The sequence below is a fragment of the Callionymus lyra genome, chromosome 12 (genome assembly GCF_982586985.1).
Source record: "Callionymus lyra chromosome 12, fCalLyr1.hap1.1, whole genome shotgun sequence".
Classification (NCBI taxonomy): Eukaryota; Metazoa; Chordata; class Actinopteri; order Syngnathiformes; family Callionymidae; genus Callionymus; species Callionymus lyra.
The window spans coordinates 3,945,397-3,969,438 of NC_141829.1; the positions used below are offsets into that span (position 1 = coordinate 3,945,397).

General features: G+C 36.9%; 1 protein-coding gene across 1 annotated transcript in view; it reads left to right on the forward strand.

Annotated features, from left to right (window-relative positions):
• The window catches only part of vwc2l (von Willebrand factor C domain containing 2 like), a 46,208-nt gene that overhangs the window by 4,923 nt on the left and 17,243 nt on the right, over positions 1 to 24,042 (forward strand). The window contains exon 2 of the mRNA XM_087804085.1: positions 11,601 to 12,109. Coding sequence (XP_087660211.1) covers positions 11,723 to 12,109 — 387 coding nt within the window. The 5' untranslated portion in view covers positions 11,601 to 11,722. The remainder of the gene's footprint in view (positions 1 to 11,600; positions 12,110 to 24,042) is intronic.

Here is a 24,042-nt window from a genome sequence, read left to right on the forward strand (position 1 = left end):
ATGAAGATAATGAAGAAGATCATATGTGGTGTTTCTCTCTAGAAGTGATGATGATGATGATGATGATGATGATGATGATGATGATGATGATGATGAAGATAATCTGTGGTGTTTCTCTCTATAAATGATTATGATGATGAAAATGATGAAGATAATCTGTGGTGTTTCTCTCTAGAAGTGAAGATGATGATGAAAATGATGAAGATAATCTGTGGTGTTTCTCTCTAGAAGTGACACGGATGATCATGATGAAGATAATCTGTGGTGTTTCTCTCTAGAAGTGATGATGATGATAATCTGTGGTTTTTTTCTCTAGAAGTGATGATGATGAATATAATCTGTGGTGTTTCTCGCTAGAAGTGATGATGATGAAGATAATCTGTAGTGTTTCTCTCTAGAAGTTATGATGATGATGATGACGATAATCTGTGGTATTTCTCTCTAGAAGTGACGATAATGAAGATAATCTTTGGTGTTCTGTCTAGAAGTGATGATAATGATGAACATAATCTCTGGTGATTCTCTCTAGGAGTGACGATGATGATGATGAAGAAAATCTGTGGTGTTTTTCTCTAGAAGTGATGATGATGATGATGATAATCTGTGGTGTTTCTTTCTAGAAATGATGATGTGATGATGAAGATAATCTGTGGTGTTTCTCTCTAGAAGTGATGATGATGCAGATAATCTGTGGTATTTCTCTCTAGAAGTGATGATGATGATGATGATGATGATGATGATGATGATGATGATGATCTGTGGTGTTTCTTTCTAGAAATGATGATGTGATGATGAAGATAATCTGTGGTATTTCTCTCTAGAAGTGATGATGAAGATAATCTGTGCTGTTTCTCTCTAGAAGTTATGATGATCAAAATAATCTCTGGTGTTTCTCGCTAGAAGTGATGATGATGATGATGATGATGATGATGATGATGATGATAATCTTTGGTGTTTCTTTCTAGAAGTGATGATGATGATAATCTGTGGTGTTTTTCTCTAGAAGTGATGATGATGATGATGAAGATCATTTGTGGTGTTTCTGTCTAGAAGTGACAATGATGAAGATGATGAAGATAATCTGTGGTGTTTCTCACTAGAAGTGATCATGATGATGATGATTAAATTAATCTGTGTTGTTTCTCTCTAGAATTGACGAAGATGATGATGATGATGAAGATAATCTGTGGTGTTTCTCTCTAGAAGTGACGATGATGATGAAGATAATCTGTGGTGTTTCCCAATAGAAGTGATCATGATGATGATGATTAAATTAATCTGTGTTGTTTCTCTCTAGAATTGACGAAGATGATGATGATGATGAAGATAATCTGTAGTGTTTCTCTCGATAAATGACGATGATGATGAGGAAGATAATCTTTGGTGTTTCTCTCTGAAGTGACGATGATGAAGATGATGATTATCTGTGGTGTTTCTCTATAGAAGTGACGATGATGATGATGATGATGAAGATAATCTGTGGTGTTTCTCTCTAGAAGTGACGATGATGTTGATGAAAATAATCTGTGGTGTTTCTCTCTAGAAGTGATGATGATGATGATGAAAATAATCTGTGGTGTTTCTCTCTAGAAGTGATGATGATGATGATGATGAAGATAATCTGTGGTGTTTCTCTCTAGAAGTGATGATGATGATGATGATGAAGATAATCTGTGGTGTTTCTCTCTAGAAGTGATCATGATGATGATGATTCAAATAATCTGTGATGTTTCTCTCTAGAAGTGATGATGATGATGATGATGATGAAGATAATCTGTGGTGTTTCTCTCTAGAAGTGACGATGATGATGATGATGATGAAGAAAATCTGTGGTGTTTCTCTCTAGAAGTGATGATGATGATGATGATGATAATCTGTGGTGTTCTCTCTAGAAGTGACGATGATGATGATGATGAAAATAATCTGTAGTGTTTCTCTCTAGAAGTGATGATGATGATGATGATAAAGATAATCTGTGGTGTTTCTCTCTAGAAGTGATCATGATGATGATGATGAAGACAATCTGTGGTGTTTCTCTCTAGTAGTGATGATGATGATGAAGATAATACGTGGTGTTTCTCTCTAGAAGTGATGATGATGATGAAGATAATCTCTGGTGTTTCTCGCTAGAAGTGATGATGATGATGATGAAGATAATCTGTGGTGTTTCTCTCTAGAAGTGATGATGATGATGATGATAATCTGTGGTGTTCTCTCACGAAGTGACGATGATGATGATGATGAAAATAATCTGTGGTGTTCTCTCTAGAAGTGATGATGATGATGAAGATGAAGATAATCTGTGGTGTTTCTCTCTAGAAGTGATCATGATGATGATAATTCAAATAATCTGTGGTGTTTCTCTCTAGAATTGACGATGATTATGATGATGATGAAGATAATCTGTGGTGTTTCTCTCTAGAACTGATGATGATTATGATGATGATGAAGATAATCTGTGGTGTTTCTTTCTAGAAGTGACGATGATGATGATGATGAAGATAAACTGTGATGTTTATCTCGAGAATTGACGATTATTATGATGATGATGAAGATAATCTGTGGTGTTTCTTTCTAGAACTGATGATGATTATGATGACGAAGAAGATAATCTGTGGTGTTTCTCTATAGAAGTGATGATGATGATGACTATAATCTGTGGTGTTCTCTCTAGAAGTGACGATGATGATGATGACAATAATCTGTGGTGTTTCTCTCTAGAAGTGAACATGATGATGATTCAAATAATCTGTGATGTTTCTTTCTAGAAGTGATGATGATGATGATGATGAAGATAATCTGTGGTGTTTCTCTCTAGAAGTGATGATGATGATGATGATGATGAAGACAATCTGTGGTGTTTCTCTCTAGAAGTGATGATGATGATGAAGATAATCTCTGGTGTTTCTCGCTAGAAGTGATGATGATGATGATGATGATGAAGATAATCGGTGGTGTTTCTCTCTAGAAGTGTTAATGTTGATGATGTTAAAGATAATCTGTGGTGTTTCTCTGTAGAGTTGACGATGATGATGATGATGATGATAAAGATAATCTGTGGTGTTTCTCTCTAGAAGTTACAACGATTATGATGATGATGATGAAGATAATCTGTGGTGTTTCTCTCTAGAACCGATAATGATTATGATGATGATGAAGATAATCTGTGGTGTTTCTTTCTAGAAGTGACGATGATGATGATGATGAAGATAAACTGTGATGTTTATCTCGAGAACTGACGATTATTATGATGATGATGAAGATAATCTGTGGTGTTTCTTTCTAGAACTGATGATGATTATGATGACGAAGAAGATAATCTGTGGTGTTCTCTCTAGAAGTGATGATGATGATGAAAATAATCTGTGGTGTTTCTCTCTAGAAGTGAAAATGATGTTGATGATTCAAATAATCTGTGATGTTTCTCTCTAGAAGTGATGATGATGATGATGATAAAGATAATCTGTGGTGTTTCTCTCTAGAAGTGATGATGATGATGATGATGATGAAGACAATCTGTGGTGTTTCTCTCTAGAAGTGATGATGATGATGATGATGAAGATAAACGGTGGTGTTTCTCTCTAGAAGTGATGATGATGATGATGATGATGATGATGATGATGATGATGATGATGATGATGTTAATCTGTGGTGTTCTCTCTAGAAGTGACGATGATGATGATGATGAAAATAATCTGTGGTGTTCTCTCTAGAAGTGATGATGATGATGAAGATAATACGTGGTGTTTCTCTCTAGAAGTGATGATGATGATGAAGATAATCTCCGGTGTTTCTCGCTAGAAGTGATGATGATGATGATGATGAAGATAATCGGTGGTGTTTCTCTCTAGAAGTGATGATGATGATGATGATGATGATGATGATAATCTGTGGTGTTCTCTCTAGAAGTGACGATGATGATGATGATGAAAATAATCTGTGGTGTTCTCTCTAGAAGTGATGATGATGATGAAGATAATCTGTGGTGTTTCTCTCTAGAAGTGATCATGATGATGATGAATCAAATAATCTGTGGTGTTTCTCTCTAGAATTGACGACGATTATGATGATGATGAAGATAATCTGTGGTGTTTCTCTCTAGAAGTGTTAATGTTGATGATGATAAAGATAATCTGTGGTGTTTCTCTCTAGAATTGACAATGATGATGATGATGATGATAAAGATAATCTGTGGTGTTTCTCTCTAGAAGTTACAATGATTATGATGATGATGATGAATATAATCTGTGGTGATTCTCTCCAGAAGTGACAATGATTATGATGATGAAGATAATCTGTGGTGTTTCTCTCTAGAAGTGATGATGATGATGATTATTAAGGTAGTCTGTGGTGTTTCTTTCTAGAACTGATGATGATTATGATGATGAAGAAGATAATCTGTGGTGTTTCTTTCTAGAAGTGACGATGATGAAGATAATATGTGGTGTTTCTCTCTAGAATTGACGATGATTATGATGATGATGAAGATAATCTGTGGTGTTTCTCTCTAGAAGTGATGTTGATGATGATGATAAAGATAATCTGTGGTGTTTCTATCTAGAAATGATCATGATGATGATGATTAAATTAATCTGTGGTGTTTCTCTCTAGAACTGATGATGATTATGATGATGATGAAGATAATCTGTGGTGTTTCTTTCTAGAAGTGACGATGATGATGATGATGATGATGAAGACAATATGTGGTGTTTCTCTCTAGAAGTGATGATGATGATGACCATAATCTGTGGTGTTTCTATCTAGAAGTGATGATGATGATGACGATAAAGATAATCTGTGGTGTTTCTCTCTAGAAGTGATGATGATGATGAAGATAATCTGTGGTGTTTCTCTCTAGAAGTGATGACGGTGAAGATAATCTGTGGTGTTTCTCTCTAGAAGTGATGACGATAAAGATAATCTGTGGTGTTTCTCTCTAGAAGTGATGATGATGATGATGATGAAGATAATCTGTGGTGTGTCTCTCTAGAAGTAACGACAATGATGATGTTGATGAAAAATGATAAAGATAATCTGTGATGTTTCTCTCTAGAAGTGATGATGATGATGATGATGATAATGATGTAGATAATCTGTGGTGTTTCTCTTCAGAAGTGATGATGATGATGATGAAAATAATCTGTGGTGTGTCTCTCTAGAAGTGATGATGATAATGATGAAGATAATCTGTGGTGTTTCTGTCTAGAATTGATGATGATGATGAAGATAATCTGTGGTGTTTCTCTCTAGAAGTGATGATGAAGATGAAGATAATCTGTGATGTTTCTCTCTAGAAGTGATGATGATGATGATGATGATGATGAAGACAATCTGTAGTGTTTCTCTCCAGAAGTGATGATGATGATGATGATGAAGATAATCTGTGGTGTTTCTCTCTAGAAGTGATGATGATGAAGATAATCTGTGGTGTTTCTCTCCAGAAGTGATGATAATGATGATGATGATGATGATGATGATGATGATGATGATGATGATAATGAAGAAAATCAGTGGTGTTTCTCTATTGAAGTGATGATGATGAAGATGATGATGATGATAAAGATAATCTGTGGGGTTTCTCTCTAGAAGTGATGATGATGATGATGAAGATAATCTGTGGTGTTTCTCTCTAGAAGTGATGATGATGAAGATAATCTGTGGTGTTTCACTCTAGAAGTGATGATTATGAAGATGATGATGATGATGATGAAGATAATCTGTGGTGTTTCACTCTAGAAGTGATGATTATGAAGATGATGAAGATAATATGTGGGGTTTCTCTCTAGAAGTGATGATGAAGATGAAGATAATCTGTGATGTTTCTCACAGATAATCTGTGTTGTTTCTGTCTAGAATTGATGATGATGATGATGATGATGATGATGATGATGAAGATAATCTGTGGTGTTTTTCTCTAGAAGTGACGATGATGATGATGATGAAAATAATATGTGGTGTTTCTCTCTAGAAGTGATGATGATGATGAAGATAATCTGTGCTGTTTCACTCTAGAAGTGATAATTATGAAGATGATGATGATGATGATGAAGATAATCTGTGATGTTTTTCTCTAGAAGTGACGATGATGATGATGATAATGATAATGATGTAGATAATCTGTGGTGTTTCTTTCTAGAAGTGATGATGATGATGATGATGATGATGATGATGATGATGATGATGATGATGAAGATAATCTGTGGTGTTTCTCTCTAGAGGTGATGATGATGAAGATAATCCGTGGTGTTTCTCTCTAGAAGTGATGATGTTGATGATGATGATGATGATGAAGATAATCTGTGGTGTTTCTCTCTAGAGGTGATGATGATGAAGATAATCCGTGGTGTTTCTCTCTAGAAGTGATGATGTTGATGATGATGATGATGATGAAGATAATCTGTGGTGTTTCTCTCTAGAAGTGATGAGGACGAAGATAATTCGTGGTGTTTCTCTCTAGAAGTGATGATGATGATGATGATGATGATCATGATGAAGATAATCTGTGGTGTTTTTCTATTGAAGTGATGATGATGAAGATGATGATAATGATGATGATAAAGATAATCTGTGGGGTTTCTCTCTAGAAGTGATGATGATGATGAAGATAATCTGTGATGTTTCTCTCTAGAAGTGACGATGATGATGATGATAATCATGTAGATAATCTGTGGTGTTTCTCTCTAAAAGTGATGATGATGATGAAGATAATCTGTGGTGTTTCTCTCTAGAAGTGATGATGATGATGATGATGATGATGATGATGATGATGATGATGATGATGATGATTATGATGATGATGATGATGATGATGATGATGATGATGATGATGATGATGATGATGATGATGAAGATAATCTGTGGTGTTTTTCCTTCTAGAAGTGATGATGATGATGAAGATAATCTGTGGTGTTTTTCTCTAGAAGTGACGATGATGATGATGATGATGATGATGATGATTATGATGATGATGATGATGATGATGATGATGATGATGAAGATAATCTGTGGTGTTTTTCCTTCTAGAAGTGATGATGATGATGAAGATAATCTGTGGTGTTTTTCTCTAGAAGTGACGATGATGATGATGATGAAAATAATATGTGGTGTTTCACTCTAGAAGTGATAATTATGAAGATGATGTTGATGATGATGATGATGATTATGATGATGATGATGATGATGATGATGAAGATAATCTGTGGTGTTTTTCCTTCTAGAAGTGATGATAATGATGAAGATAATCTGTGGTGTTTCTCTCTAGAAGTAACGACAATGATGATGTTGATGAAAAATTATAAAGATAATCTGTGATGTTTCTCTCTAGAAGTGACGATGATGATGATGCTGATGATAATGATGTAGATAATCTGTGGTGTTTCTCTGTAGAAGTGATGATGATGATGATGATGATGAAGATAATCTTTGGTGTTTCTCTCTAGAGGTGATGATGATGAAGATAATCTGTGGTGTTTCTCTCTAGAAGTGATGATGATGATGAAGATAATCTGTGCTGTTTCTCTCTAGAAGTGATGATGATGAAGATAATCCGTGGTGTTTCTCTCTAGAAGTGATGATGATGATCATCATGATGATCATGATGAAGATAAACTGTGGTGTTTTTCTATTGAAGTGATGATGATGAAGATGATGATAATGATGATGGTAAAGATAATCTGTGGGGTTTCTCTCTAGAAGTGATGATGATGATGAAGATAATCTGTTGTCTTTCTCTCTAGAAGTGATGATGATGATGATGATGATGATGATGATGATGATGATGATGATGATGAAGATAATCTGTGGTGTTTCTCTCTAGAGGTGATGATGATGAAGATAATCCGTGGTGTTTCTCTCTAGAAGTGATGATGTTGATGATGATGATGATGATGAAGATAATCTGTGGTGTTTCTCTCTAGAGGTGATGATGATGAAGATAATCCGTGGTGTTTCTCTCTAGAAGTGATGATGTTGATGATGATGATGATGATGAAGATAATCTGTGGTGTTTCTCTCTAGAAGTGATGAGGACGAAGATAATTCGTGGTGTTTCTCTCTAGAAGTGATGATGATGATGATGATGATGATCATGATGAAGATAATCTGTGGTGTTTTTCTATTGAAGTGATGATGATGAAGATGATGATAATGATGATGATAAAGATAATCTGTGGGGTTTCTCTCTAGAAGTGATGATGATGATGAAGATAATCTGTGATGTTTCTCTCTAGAAGTGACGATGATGATGATGATAATCATGTAGATAATCTGTGGTGTTTCTCTCTAAAAGTGATGATGATGATGAAGATAATCTGTGGTGTTTCTCTCTAGAAGTGATGATGATGATGATGATGATGATGATGATGATGATGATGATTATGATGATGATGATGATGATGATGATGATGATGATGATGATGATGAAGATAATCTGTGGTGTTTTTCCTTCTAGAAGTGATGATGATGATGAAGATAATCTGTGGTGTTTTTCTCTAGAAGTGACGATGATGATGATGATGATGATGATGATGATTATGATGATGATGATGATGATGATGATGATGAAGATAATCTGTGGTGTTTTTCCTTCTAGAAGTGATGATGATGATGAAGATAATCTGTGGTGTTTTTCTCTAGAAGTGACGATGATGATGATGATGAAAATAATATGTGGTGTTTCACTCTAGAAGTGATAATTATGAAGATGATGTTGATGATGATGATGATGATTATGATGATGATGATGATGATGATGATGAAGATAATCTGTGGTGTTTTTCCTTCTAGAAGTGATGATAATGATGAAGATAATCTGTGGTGTTTCTCTCTAGAAGTAACGACAATGATGATGTTGATGAAAAATTATAAAGATAATCTGTGATGTTTCTCTCTAGAAGTGACGATGATGATGATGCTGATGATAATGATGTAGATAATCTGTGGTGTTTCTCTGTAGAAGTGATGATGATGATGATGATGATGAAGATAATCTTTGGTGTTTCTCTCTAGAGGTGATGATGATGAAGATAATCTGTGGTGTTTCTCTCTAGAAGTGATGATGATGATGAAGATAATCTGTGCTGTTTCTCTCTAGAAGTGATGATGATGAAGATAATCCGTGGTGTTTCTCTCTAGAAGTGATGATGATGATCATCATGATGATCATGATGAAGATAAACTGTGGTGTTTTTCTATTGAAGTGATGATGATGAAGATGATGATAATGATGATGGTAAAGATAATCTGTGGGGTTTCTCTCTAGAAGTGATGATGATGATGAAGATAATCTGTTGTCTTTCTCTCTAGAAGTGATGATGATGATGAAGATAATCTGTGGTGTTTCTCTCTAGAAATGATAATGATGATGATGTTGATGAAAAATGATAATGATAATCTGTGATGTTTTTCTCTAGAAGTGATGATGATGATGATGATAATGATGTAGATAATCTGTGGTGTTTCTCTCTAGAAGTGATGATGATGATGATGATGATGATGATGATGAAGTTAATCTGTGGTGTTTCTCTCTAGAAGTGATGATGATGATGATGATGATGATGATGATGATGATGATGATGATGATGATGATGATGATGATGATGATGATGAAGTTAATCTGTGGTGTTTCTCTCTAGAAGTGATGATGATGATGATGATGATGAAGATAATCTGTGGTGTTTCTCTCTAGAAGTGATGATGATGAAGATAATTCGTGGTGTTTCTCTCTAGAAGTGATGATGATGATGATGATGATGATGATGATGAAGATAATCTGTGGTGTTTTTCTATTGAAGTGATGATGATGACGATGATGATAATGCTGATGATAAAGATAATCTGTGGGGTTTCTCTCTAGAAGTGATGATGATGATGATGATGAAGATAATCTGTGATGTTTCTCTCTAGAAGTGACGATGATGATGATGATAATCATGAAGATAATCTGTGGTGTTTCTCTCTAAAAGTGATGATGATGATGAAGATAATCTGTGGTGTTTCTCTCTAGAAGTGATGATGATGATGATGATGATGATGATGATTATGATGATGATGATGATGATGATGATGATGATGATGATGATGATGATGATGATGAAGATAATCTGTGGTGTTTTTCTCTAGAAGTGACGATGATGAAAATAATATGTGGTGTTTCACTCTAGAAGTGATAATTATGAAGATGATGTTGATGATGATGATGACGATGAAGATAATCTGTGGTGTTTCTCTCTAGATGTAACGACAATGATGATGTTGATGAAAAATTATAAAAATAATCTGTGATGTTTCTCTCTAGAAGTGACGATGATGATGATGATGATGATGATAATGATGTAGATAATCTGTGGTGTTTCTCTCTAGAAGTGATGACGGTGAAGATAATCTGTGATGTTTCTCTGTAGAAGTAACGACAATGATGATGTTGATGAAAAATGATAAAGATAATCTGTGGTGTTTCTCTCTAGAAGTGAGGATGATGATGATGATGATGATGAAGATAATCTGTGGTGTTTCTCTCTAGAGGTGATGATGATGAAGATAATCCGTGGTGTTTCTCTCTAGAAGTGATGATGATGATGATGATGATGAAGATAATCTGTGGTGTTTCTCTCTAGAAGTGATGATGATGATGATCATGATGATCATGATGAAGATAATCTGTGGTGTTTTTCTATTGAAGTGATGATGATGAAGATGATGATAATGATGATGATAAAGATAATCTGTGGGGTTTCTCTCTAGAAGTGATGATGATGATGAAGATAATCTGTGATGTTTCTCTCTAGAAGTGACGATGATGATGATGATGAAGATAATCTGTGGTGCTTCTCTCTAAAAGTCACAATGATGATGATGATGAAGATAATCTGTGGTGTTTCTCTCTAGAAGTGTTGATGATGATGATGAAGATAATCTGTGGTGTTTCTCTCTAGAAGTGATGATGATGATGATGATGATGATGATGATGAAGATATTCTGTGGTGTTTCTCTCTAGAAGTGTTGATGATGATGATGAAGATAATCTGTGGTGCTTCTCTCTAAAAGTCACAATGATGATGATGATGAAGATAATCTGTGGTGTTTCTCTCTAGAAGTGTTGATGATGATGATGAAGATAATCTGTGGTGTTTCTCTCTAGAAGTGATGATGATGATGATGAAGATAATCTGTGGTGTTTCTCTCTAGAAGTGATGATGATGATGATAATATGTTGTGTTTCTCTCTAAAAGTGACGATGATGTTGTTGATGATGTTGACGATGATGAAGATGAAAATGAAGATGAAGATGAAGATGAAGATGAAGATGAAGATGAAGATAAAGATTATGAAGAGGATGACAATGATGATGATAATGATGTTAATGGTGATGAAGGAAATGAAGATGATAACCTGATGTTTCTCCTCAGAAGTGTCGATGATGAAGGAGATGAAGATGAGGAAGATGAAGATGATGAAGATGATAATCTGATGTTTCTCCTCAGAAGTGTCGATGATGAAGGAGATGAAGAAGATGAAGATGATAATCTGATGTTTCTCCTCAGAAGTGTCGATGATAAAGGAGATGATGAAGATGAAGATGATAATCTGATGTCTCTCCTCAGAAGTGTCGATGATGAAGGAGATGAAGAAGAAGGAGCCTGAGCTCAGGACGGACCCTCAGAGCAGAAGCGTCTGTGGATGAACGTCAGTCGTCTGTTCTTCACGTCGGTGCTGCCCTGCAAGGATGGAGCTGCTGCTGCTCCGGGCCTCATGGCTGCTGCTGACCCTGGGCTCCGTGGCTCCGGCCTCGCTCTCCAGCCCCGAGGATTACGGCGGCGACGAGGCCGAGCGGACGCCGGGCGACACCCTGGTGTTCGACGACTACCGGGGCAAGGGATGCGTGGACGACAGCGGCTTCGTCTACAAGCTGGGCGAGCGTTTCTACCCGGGTCACTCCAACTGCCCCTGCGAGTGCACGGAGGACGGGCCCGTGTGCGACCAGCCAGAGTGCCCCAAACTGCACCCCAAGTGCACCAAGGTGGAGCACAACGGCTGCTGCCCCGAGTGCAAGGAGGTGAAGAACTTTTGCGAGTATCGAGCGAAAACCTACAAAATTCTGGAGGAATTTAAGGTAAGACGTTAAATGTTTCATTAAATTAAAAATTGAAATATAAATAATTCAATCGTGTGTTAGCCTGTGTAGCTAATGCTAACTAGCTTGGTACTATAAGCTAGTTAGCGTTAGCTACTAATGTTGGTTTCTAATACTTTTTTCTGTTTATTGTTGAAAAACAATAGACATGTCAGATTGATTGTCATTATATAATTGACTAATAAAGTTGTTTCTGAGTTCCTGTCAAAATAAAGACTAAAATATGAAAAAAAAAGGAAACTTAAAATAATAATCATTTAAGGACATTCGATCTTAAATAAGTTTTATGATAATTTACATTTTAAAAATCATTTAATTAAAATATTCTGAATATAAAAACATTGCATATTTAATATATTTTACAACTTCAAATAAAATACATCCAAAGCTATTTGTTTTCATGCCAAACGATAAAATGTGTTTAAGAATAAAAAACCAAAACCCATTAAAATCATCACGACCATGTTTTACACTTATTACTTTATAAAGAGATTTCATCTCCAGAACAACAAAGTTATTATGCTGTCATTTTATTTTATTGGAATAATTTAATGTATCATTATTTTATAAACATTTATTTAAAGAATTATATAAACAAAAACCCATAAAAATAACCAATAAAAGGCAAAAAAAGAGGAAAATAATATGTTGAAACAAAGATTTCAAGGAAAATAAATGTATAAAAATTCCTGATAAAGAAATGACATTGAGAATGACGGTAAATAAATTGTGTAATATTTAATTTAATATACATTTTATTTAGAAACGTCATATAAAATACTAAAAAAAAAAAGTATTCAAACAAAGATCTTCAAAAATAAAAGTAGCGTTGAACGAGTCATAGTATTATTAATGGACAGCGATTTGAAACATTTCTAAATGTTCAGTTTTATAGTTTTATTTGAAGTCCATTCAGTCTTTGACCAGAAGCTCCGGCGGCTCGAGGATCTCGGCTCTTCCTGGAACTGAACTGTGCTTCGAGAGAAGAATCAGTTTCTCCAGGAAACCTGAGGGTTATGAGTGTTCAGAGGCTTTTTCTAGAACTTCTTTGAGCTGCTATGGTTCGTGTTCATGTTCTCGACGTTGCTGTGGCTCAGTATCTACGTCCACCACGACCACAACCACATCCACGGAGCCAAGGTCCAGGTAGCTTGTTCATTAACATCTTGTCAGTCTGTATCTGGGACTTCTTAAAGACCTTGTCTTGGTCTTTTTGCATCATCTTGGGAGGTTCTTTTCATCTTGAGCCTCCACATATTCTCCAGTACAATATACCAGTTACTTTATTATGGTGTTACAAGTACTTGTTTACCTTATAGAAGTATGTGCTACCGTTGAATTCTAACCCGTGCTCGCTGACTCTGAGCTAACAAGTCTTTCCATCCACAGTAGCTACTTAAGTCGCTGACACAGACCACAAATCAATAACCATCTTTCATCCTTATCCTCTCCTCCTCCACGTTCAATATATTCATGACTGCGAGTGACGGAGAGCCGCCGTCGACCGATGAGGTGCGAGTGTGTTCTGTCGGTAGACTGTGGTGTCAATAAAGTTTCGAGACTGTGACAGCGACGACTGTTTTAATGAACGATTGTTAAAAGAAACGACAAGATTAACATTTTGATCACATGTACGTGTTTTTTGTACACAGGGTTGTATTGTTAGTGAATTGGAGATGAAATATTCCACGGCTTCTGAGTAGTACTTCATGAGACGTGTTACTACGGAGACTTGCGGTGTGGCTTTGTTGTTTACCGTAATATTTTTTAATAATTTTGAGCGTTATGTACGACGATACATCAGTTCGAAGTCACTCAGTAAAACCAGAATCAAGACATAAGGCTTATAAGTTGCAGTGATTCGATTCTTTACATTCAGTGATTCACCTGTTTTGTTGTGTATAATTAAGTATTTGAAGTGCGTCTACAACACTTTATCATTTGTGTCTGATTATTACCAGAAGGGCTTTGCTGCGATGGGATTAAGAGCTCTTTGAGTGGAGACAGATCCCTGGCGTCACCGACCTTTTTGCAACTGCAAACTACAATAAGAGCAACCATGTGACCCAAAGAGATATGATCAGTTAGTAACACACATTTAAAACAACTTATATTATGGATAATAAATTATGTTCATTTATAAACTGATCGCATTATCGATTACTCAATAAATACCAATCGGGCAACAAGATTGGAAACAAAAAAAACATTGTTCAACAGGTCCAAGGGACACTGTGGTGACCCCTGCTCTAGTAGTTGTACAGCAACACTGCGTGTACCCGGTTACGCAACGGTTACAACCCTAGACTACACACGTGTAGAAAACATTTTAAACGTCGACAACCCTAATATATGAATGTATCTTCCGGACTATAAGTGGCTCCGGAGCACAAGTCGCTCCAGACATAAAATACATAATAAAGAAGGAAAAAACATATATAAGTCGCACTGGAGTATAAGTCGCATTTTTGGGGGAAATTGATTTGATAAAATCCAACACCAAGAACAAACATGTGATCTTGAAAGACAATTTAAAATAAAACTAGAGGCAACAACAGAATAATGTTACGTTACATGAAGTGAGAACCTGGTATGTTAACATAACATATGAAGAGTTATTCAGAGAACTATAGCATAAATAACTAACAAGTTTACCAAACCATCCGTGTAACTCCAAATAACTCTTCATCCTCGTACGGAGGTAGAAGATGCTTCTTCTTCTACGTGGAAATGATCAACACAGGCCTAGAGCGCCCTCTTGTGGTTTAGTGTGAAAATAACATGTGAAATGATATACTGCTAATAATGTGGTAATAATTTCACACATAAGTCGCTCCAGAGTATAAGTCGCACCCCCGGACAAACTATGACAAAAAATACGGTAAATGTATTTGGCACAGGGCTGAACGATCCAGAAAAAAATGTAACTTTGCGTATACTTTATATTAGTGTTGGAATATCGAGCGCTACAGTTGGTTTAAAGTTATTAATATCTTGAATTTTATATCAGGATAAATGGTTCATATTTGCTTCCTAAACACGATACGTCTGCACGTCTGATCGCATCAGACTCAAGATTGCATTTGAATTCGAGCCCTTTGTGTTGATCCGGGTTCTCGTCCGTCGATAGTGCAGCTCCGGCCGACCTTGGACGGAGCGGCGAGAGGAAGAAGAACGCTTCAGTCCAGAGAACGCATAAAAGGAAAATATGACATTGTTGTGAAAACGTCTGGCGCGAGGAGGAGGAGGAGGAGGAGCAGTCAAGGTTTCCAGTCATAGCCTCTCCTCCCATTTACCGTAATGACTCGCCATCACTGGGATGGTTTAGCCGATACATGAAAGCCCTGGAAACCTGCAGTGCTGGGAAAGATGAAAGGCAGTCACTTCGTGTCACCTGGACGCCCCATTACGACGGCAGCTGTGCAGGTCGACCGACACGAGGGTCTCATCGAAGCTTCTTTTTAAGCTGCTGTTCGTGGATCGTTGTCGCTTGAACTGCTGCAGGAATGTTTAAAAAACAAGTCGGGAATAATAAGATGCTGAGAAAAGAGCCTCTTTTTTGTCTGCTGCAGAGAAACAGTCGAGCCTTTTGTGTTACTTTCATTTTCTGCTTTCATTACACAACAGATCCGTCTCGCCGCAGTCGTTCTGTAAATATTGAACGCCTTCGGCTCCGTGCGATTGGAAATTGACAGTCATTTAACACAAAGCCGCGACCGCCTGTGATGTCGGTCTGTCATCCCGGGGTTTAATGCGGGTTTAACTCCCACGACCTGACAGTTCCGTCGACCGACGCTTCACTCGTGTTTACTGACGAGGAGAAGTTTTGGTTTAATTTGATGTGTCGGATTCAAGCGACACATTTTAAGCTAAAGAGTTTTTCCTCGACCTCGGAAGGTTGATCGACCCCGACAATGACTGGAAGCATCTTTGAGAAGATGATTGCATTTTTATTCAGAATCCATCCATCCATCCATCCATGCATCTATCCATCCATCCATCCATCCATCCATCCATCCATCCATCCATCCATCCATCCATCCATCCATCCATCCATCCATCCATCCATCCATCCATCCATCCATCCATCCATCCATCCATCCATCCATCCATCCATCCATCCATCCATCCATCCATCCATCCATCCATCCATCCATCCATCCATCCATCCATGCATCTATCCATCCATCCATGCATCTATCCATCCATCCATCCATCCATCCATCCATCCATCCATCCATCCATCCATCCATGCATCCATCCATCCATCCATCCATCCATCCATCCATCCATTCATCCATCCATGCATCTATCCATCCATCCATCCATGCATGCATCCATCCATCCATCCATCCATCCATCCATCCATCCATCCATCCATCCATCCATCCATCCATCCATCCATCCATCCATCCATCCATCCATCCATCCATCCATCCATCCATCCATCCATCCATTCATCCATCCATGCATCTATCCATCCATCCATCCATCCATCCATCCATCCATCCATGCATCTATCCATCCATGCATCCACCCATCCATCCATCCATCCATCCATCCATCCATCCATCCATCCATCCATCCATCCATCCATCCATCCATCCATCCATCCATCCATCCATCCATCCATCCATCCATCCATCCATCCATCCATCCATCCATGCATCCATCCATCCATCCATCCATCCATCCATCCATCCATCCATCCATCCATCCATCCATCCATCCATCCATCCATCTCGACAAACAAGAGGTTACGAGAGTCCATTATGACGTAATAATGGCTTCACTCCTCCAGCTGTAATCACACTTTGTTTATACAGTGAGTCCCTTGGAGGTGGGGGCGATTGATTATGCGTGGTGACAAACCTCCATGCTTGACCAATCACAGCAGAGTGGGTGTGGTAATGGTCAACAAGATTTAATCTCCAGAAAAACAAAGTGTTTTCAGTGGGCGGAGCTTAAGATCATATTCTAATGTCAATATTTCAGAGAGTTTTTACAAACACACACATCAAACATCAACACATTGATGATAGTGTCACACTCTTGGCTTCAGCTGGAATCTCACACTGTGGTTTTCAAGGTTTCTCATCTTGAGTTATTCTGTGTCGACTGATCATTCACGTCAAGAATATTTGGAAACGACACGTTCAGAGTTGAGTTTAGTTCATGAGAAAATATGTAAACTTTTGCTCCGGATCCTCCCACATGTTCCAGTTGTTTACAGAAGAACCTTCAGGAGGACGATGTAGAAATGTGTGATGAGTGAGAAACGTGGTCGTGGAGGCAGAAGATTATTCATCTGCACGACACTGTTTTTACACGACGATGCAAGAAACGGATATTTGACTCATTACATGATATTAACTGATAAGATCGTGAGCAACGCTCTGGGATCAAACACGACTGCTGACACGTCAGGCTACGAACGCTTCTCAGCGGGGAGTCCTCGTCGTGATGTCATCGTCCATAGTTTCATTCCTACGTCTTGTTAAACAATCAATCAATATGATTATTATTTCTTCTATTGACCGACAATGAGCTGGTTTCATTTTTCAAGCTCTTCCAAAATAGTTTTTCCAGCCATTTTTGTTGTGTTGCAGGAGGAGGTTTTATTTTTAATTTGCATATATGGTTCAGGTTGAAAGTAATTTTAAGTATTTTATCCCAATATACAGATTTTGTATTTGAAACTGTATATTAATACACATAAAACATAAGGTACAAACAGTGCATCATCTTCCGTGTAAAAGAAAAACACAAAAAACTGTGAATACTTTAAAGATACTGAAATATCTGATGCTATAAAATAATGGAGGGGAAACCATATCGATATTGAGGTGTGTTTTCGTCCTCTCTGTCGCAATAATCGATTATCTGTCGTCAAATATAGATATTTTTATAGAAGTTATCACGGAGTTATCATTTTAACAGTGTCAGTACTTAACCTCTCCTGTGGGGGCGCTAACACAGTAAGTGTGGGTAAATTGGTCGTAAGCAGTGGTGGGTGAAGAAGAAAACTGAAGAATCAGGAGAAAATACACAAAATACTGAGAATACAAAGAAAGAAAGAAAAGAATCTAGTAAGTTTTCACTGTATATCGTGGACATTTTATGTCTTTAAACGACAGATGACGCGACGATATACAATATTGTGTATTAACTGTTTGGCGGTAAATATAACTTAATATAACTAAATATAACAGCGACTCTTTAAAGAAACCTCGTTTAATATCACGAGGAAATTATTCATTTAAAATGTCTTATTTTGTTAAGAAATTAATGAAACGAACTTCAGTTTAAATGAAAAAAGTTACTACTTACTGTTTAGTATCAGAAATATTTTTCTTGATTTATATACAATATTTTAGTAAAGCACTTTAATGTGTCAAGATATATTTCATATTCTAAAAATGTTAACGTTGCCATTCACCAGGTACTTAAATGTGTTCAATATTTAATTTGTATTTAATATCTAATGTTATTTTAGTAATTGTTGAACCAAGTTTACATAAAACAAGTTGCTTCTGATTTGTCAGATGTTCGTTCACTTTAATATGTTCACCTGTTGTGTTTATTCATGTTTTGGTTGCAAGAAACTTGGGAATAACTACAGTCGTTTTCCTTCTCATATTTTTATTGAGTATTTTTTTTTCTCTTTCTGCCACATTTTATGATATATCGTTGATGAAATCTTGTGTAGTGATGCTGCTCTACTATTATTCTGCAGGACCTGAATTCACCAATTTAATTTCAGTTCAATAATTAAATAATAAAAGTTCCAAAAATAACACCACAAATAAGTTTACTTATAAAAGACAAATGCAAAAAAAAATCCTCATCATCTGAAAAGAATAAATGTAAACAATGCACAGCTATATGTACATGATTAAATGTATACAATGGGTTACACTTGCAATATATATGGATTGTAGCAGATATTTAGTATCCTGATATTATGACTATGGTGAGCCAAATGGCCACAGTATTGAAGCGTGAGTTACTCGTATCGTACCAGCTTTAATACTGAATGTAAAGTTGAGGATGATACAAACGTTTCAACTCGGGCGACGACATCAAGTTGAGTTTGAGACGATCAAAGACATTTATGTTAAGAGCCCTTTTATGAAGTTGATGTAGAAATGTATATGAATGTTAAAACTAGGGCTGCATGATATTGAAAATAAGTGCGATATTCAATATTGGTGTCTTGAATTGGGAATTTTTTTTCTTTCACCTAAAAATGTAGCCGCGTGCACGTGCAGCCGTGCGCAGGAGCAAGTACTGTAGCGTAGGTCCGGGGGTTAAAGAGGGAAAACGATGATATTTCCCTTTCGTTTATTTCCGCTTCAGTGTCGACATGATGGTAGAAAAATATCTCTTATAACGCTCAGTCTCGCGGGACTTGCATCAGTTTCCCGCCAAACTGAGCGACATCAGAGAGGAGCCGCCGGCGCGTCGTGATATCACCAAATCAATAATAAATCCTTGTACACGCACACATAACACTTTCTAAATGACGCTAACAACTTAGCTCGTTAGCATACGGTGAAGACGCACACATAACACTTTATAAATGACGCTAACAACTTAGCTCGTTAGCATACGGTGAAGACGCACACATAACACTTTATAAATGATGCTAACAACTTAGCTCGTTAGCATACGCTGAAGACGGACAGGTTTGTTTGGAAGTTCACGATCTTCTAAGAAAACAACTGAGACGAGATGAAAAGTTCTTACAATATGTTGCTTTAACAAAGGAGGTTGAAAGAGACGAGTGACTGGATCACTAGTGTTTGACTAGATCATAAGTTAGTATTACTTCACTGGATCACTAGTGTTTGACTAGATCATAAGTTAGTATTACTTCACTGGATCACTAGTGTTTGACTAGATCATAAGTTAGTATTACTTCACTGGATCACTAGTGTTTGACTAGATCATAAGTTAGTATTACTTCACTGGATCACTAGTGTTTGACTAGATCATAAGTTAGTATTACTTCACTGGATCACTAGTGTTTGACTAGATCATAAGTTAGTATTACTTCACTGGATCACTAGTGTTTGACTAGATCATAAGTTAGTATTACATCACTGGATCACTAGTGTTTGACTAGATCATAAGTTAGTATTACTTCAGTGGATCACTAGTGTTTGAGTAGATCATAAGTTAGTATTACTTCACTGGATCGCTAGTGTTTGACTAGATCAGAAGTTAGTATTACTTCACTGGATCACTAGTGTTTGACTAGATCATAAGTTAGTATTACTTCAGTGGATCACTAGTGTTTGACTAGATCATAAGTTAGTATTACTTCACTGGATCACTAGTGTTTAACTAGATCAGAAGTTAGTATTACTTCACTGGATCACTAGTGTTTGACTAGATCATAAGTTAGTATTACTCCACTGGATCACTAGTGTTTGACTAGATCATAAGTTAGTATTACTTCACTGGATCACTAGTGTTTGACTAGATCATAAGTTAGTATTACTTGACTGGATATACTGAGCTAAGACGCGTCGTCATAGCAACCGAGCCTAACAAGCTGTACAGTTCACAGACGGACGGAGACGTAAACAACAACGAGACATAGAAGTACAAATTGACAACTTTACAGAATGTGACACTGATTGGTTGAAGTACGCGTTTAATAAATGTTTGATTTATCCAATAAAAAATGATAAATTATCACATGTTTTCAATATGTATATGTATATCACACGTGCCGATATCACGATATCAATATTTTTCCGCTATATCGTGCACCCCTAGTTTAAAACATGCTCTTGTTGAACATTTATCAAATTATTTCTTTGCCATCGCTAATATTTTTTTGTAGAAGTGTTGATGGTACAAACAAACGTTTAAACAGTTCACTTCCCAACATCTCTGAGAACAACAAGTATCTATCGCTGGAGAGTCGACACTCACTTCCTGGTCATTTTCTGTTTCTATGGCGACGTCTATAGCGTAACAACAAGCGTCGTAACAAGGGTCAGCATCAGTGGATGAATATAGTGATGAAATAAAGGAAATATCTTCCAGTGTGTGGAAGTGTTTCTTACATGTATGTTTGATGAGCGGCTGCATCTTCCCAAGCGAGTGCGATGTGTATCACTGCGTCTCTTTTATTGACACGGCACCGAGCCGCCGCTCAATTATTTATGCTTTTGTTTGGACAATTTTTGCAGCTAAAAATCTGTGGAGCACAAACATCTCCATCTGGGGTCGTGCGACGACCTCGTGCGCGACCCCGTGCGCGACCCCGTGCCTGGTAAACAACGGCCGTCGTTCCCAAATGAATGCGATGTTTAATCGGGTAAATGAGTGCGAGGCCGAAGGTTTCATGATGAGATGTTGCTTCACACGCAGTCACCTCAAGGAATCCTCGGCTCGACACGACAGACCTTAAGATTACCCATGATCCTCGGTGTAAATGATGTAATCCTATTATCCACATGGAGGATCATGAGTATGAACGGGAGCCTCGTTGTGATGATGACGGACAGAACCACAGATCCACTCCTGAGATCTTCCTGCTCCACAGATAACATGTCCTCGTCTGTCAAAGTGTCCGACGATCTTGGACGTGACTGAGACATTATTCACCGCCAAGACAGTTTATTCTTTCATGTTTATTCTAGTGTCGACCGAACAATGACAAACGATAATAATGTACGAGTTTAAAATAACTGACATTTATCATTTTCTATTTGAGATAATATTAAATATAATGCAATATTTTAGAAGTCATGAACGAATGTCCGGGATAGTTAAGAAAAATACAATTTCAACTATACATTTAAATACCACACTTGTCTTTACAGGAAGCAACAGAAGTATCCACAGAAACTAACTGTTCAAACGAATAAAAAGCAAAGACAAAACAAACACAACAATTAAACATCTCAAATCTATATGCAGTTTCCCTTTATTATTTGTATTCTATGAGATTTTAAAAATATTTTCAGCAAAACTGTGAATTAACAGTTTTGCTCTTTTTGGATGTCTTTGTATAATTGTGTGGTAACAAGTATATATATGTAGTATTGTCCAGTACTTGACTCTGGTGTTGTGATAGTGTAGTAACAAGTATATATGTGTAGTATTGTCCAGTACTTGACTCTGGTGTTGTGATAGTGTAGTAACAAGTATATATGTGTAGTATTGTCCAGTACTTGACTCTGGTGTTGTGATAGTGTAGTAACAAGTATAGATGTGTAGTATTGTCCAGTACTTGACTCTGGTGTTGTGATACTGTAGTAACAAGTATATATGTGTAGTATTGTCCAGTACTTGACTCTGGTGTTGTGATAGTGTAGTAACAAGTATATATGTGTAGTATTGTCCAGTACTTGACTCTGGTGTTGTGATAGTGTAGTAACAAGTATATATGTGTAGTTTTGTCCAGTACTTGACTCTGGAGTTGTGATAGTGTAGTAACAAGTATATATGTGTAGTATTGTCCAGTACTTGACTCTGGTGTTGTGATAGTGTAGTAACAAGTATATATGTGTAGTATTGTCCAGTACTTGACTCTGGTATTGTGATAGTGTAGTAACAAGTATATATGTGTAGTATTGTCCAGTACTTGACTCTGGTGTTGTGATAGTGTAGTTACAAGTATATATGTGTAGTATTGTCCAGTACTTGACTCTGGTGTTGTGATAGTGTAGTAACAAGTATATATGTGTAGTATTGTCCAGTACTTGACTCTGGTGTTGTGATAGTGTAGTAACAAGTATATATGTGTAGTATTGTACAGTACTTGACTCTGGAGTTGTGATAGTGTAGTAACAAGTATATATGTGTAGTATTGTCCAGTACTTGACTTTGGTGTTGTGATAGTGTAGTAACAAGTATATATATGTGTAGTATTGTCCAGTACTTGACTCTGGTGTTGTGATAGTGTAGTAACAAGTATATATGTGTAGTATTGTCCAGTACTTGACTCTGGTGTTGTGATAGTGTAGTAACAAGTATATATGTGTAGTATTGTCAAGGACTTGACTCTGGTGTTTTGATAGTGTAGTAACAAGTATATATGTGTAGTATTGTCCAGTACTTGACTCTGGTGTTGTAGTATTTACAGACCACATGACTCTTGATGAAGTCGTAACTGCTTTCATTTGTTTTCAAACCAAAATATGTCCAAACATCAGCTTTAAAAACTGCTGGACTCACTGTATCCTCTTAATCCTCTATTAAATGTTCCTCATGAACACGAGAACGATCGTAAACACTGAGGCCAGTGAAGTGATGAAGAGTCACAGCTGTCGTGAAAGAAAACAAACTATTGCAACATCGTCTGTAGCTGCACAAGCACAGCTTGACTGACGCTTCACAAGGACTGTTTTTCCATTTCCTGTCTTTGCTCTGAGAGCTTTTATAAACAATATCAAACATGTTTCTGCCCCCTCTACACACACACACACACACACACACACACACACACACACACACACACACACACACACACAAGGACATGCGTGTGTTCTCTAACTGAACTGAAAGCCTTTTGATGATACAATAGAGTCACATATCACAACAACACACACACACTGATTATACAATAGAGTCACACATGACAACAACATACACACAATGATGATACAATAGAGTCACACATCACAACAACACACACACTGATTATACAATAGAGTCACACATGACAACAACATACACACAATGATGATACAATAGAGTCACACATCACAACAACACACACACTGATGATACAATAGAGTCACACATTACAACAACATACACACAATGATATTACAATAGAGTCACACATCACAACAACACACACACTGATGATACAATAGAGTCACACATTACAACAACACATACACACTGATGATACAATAGAGTCGCACATCACAACAACACACACA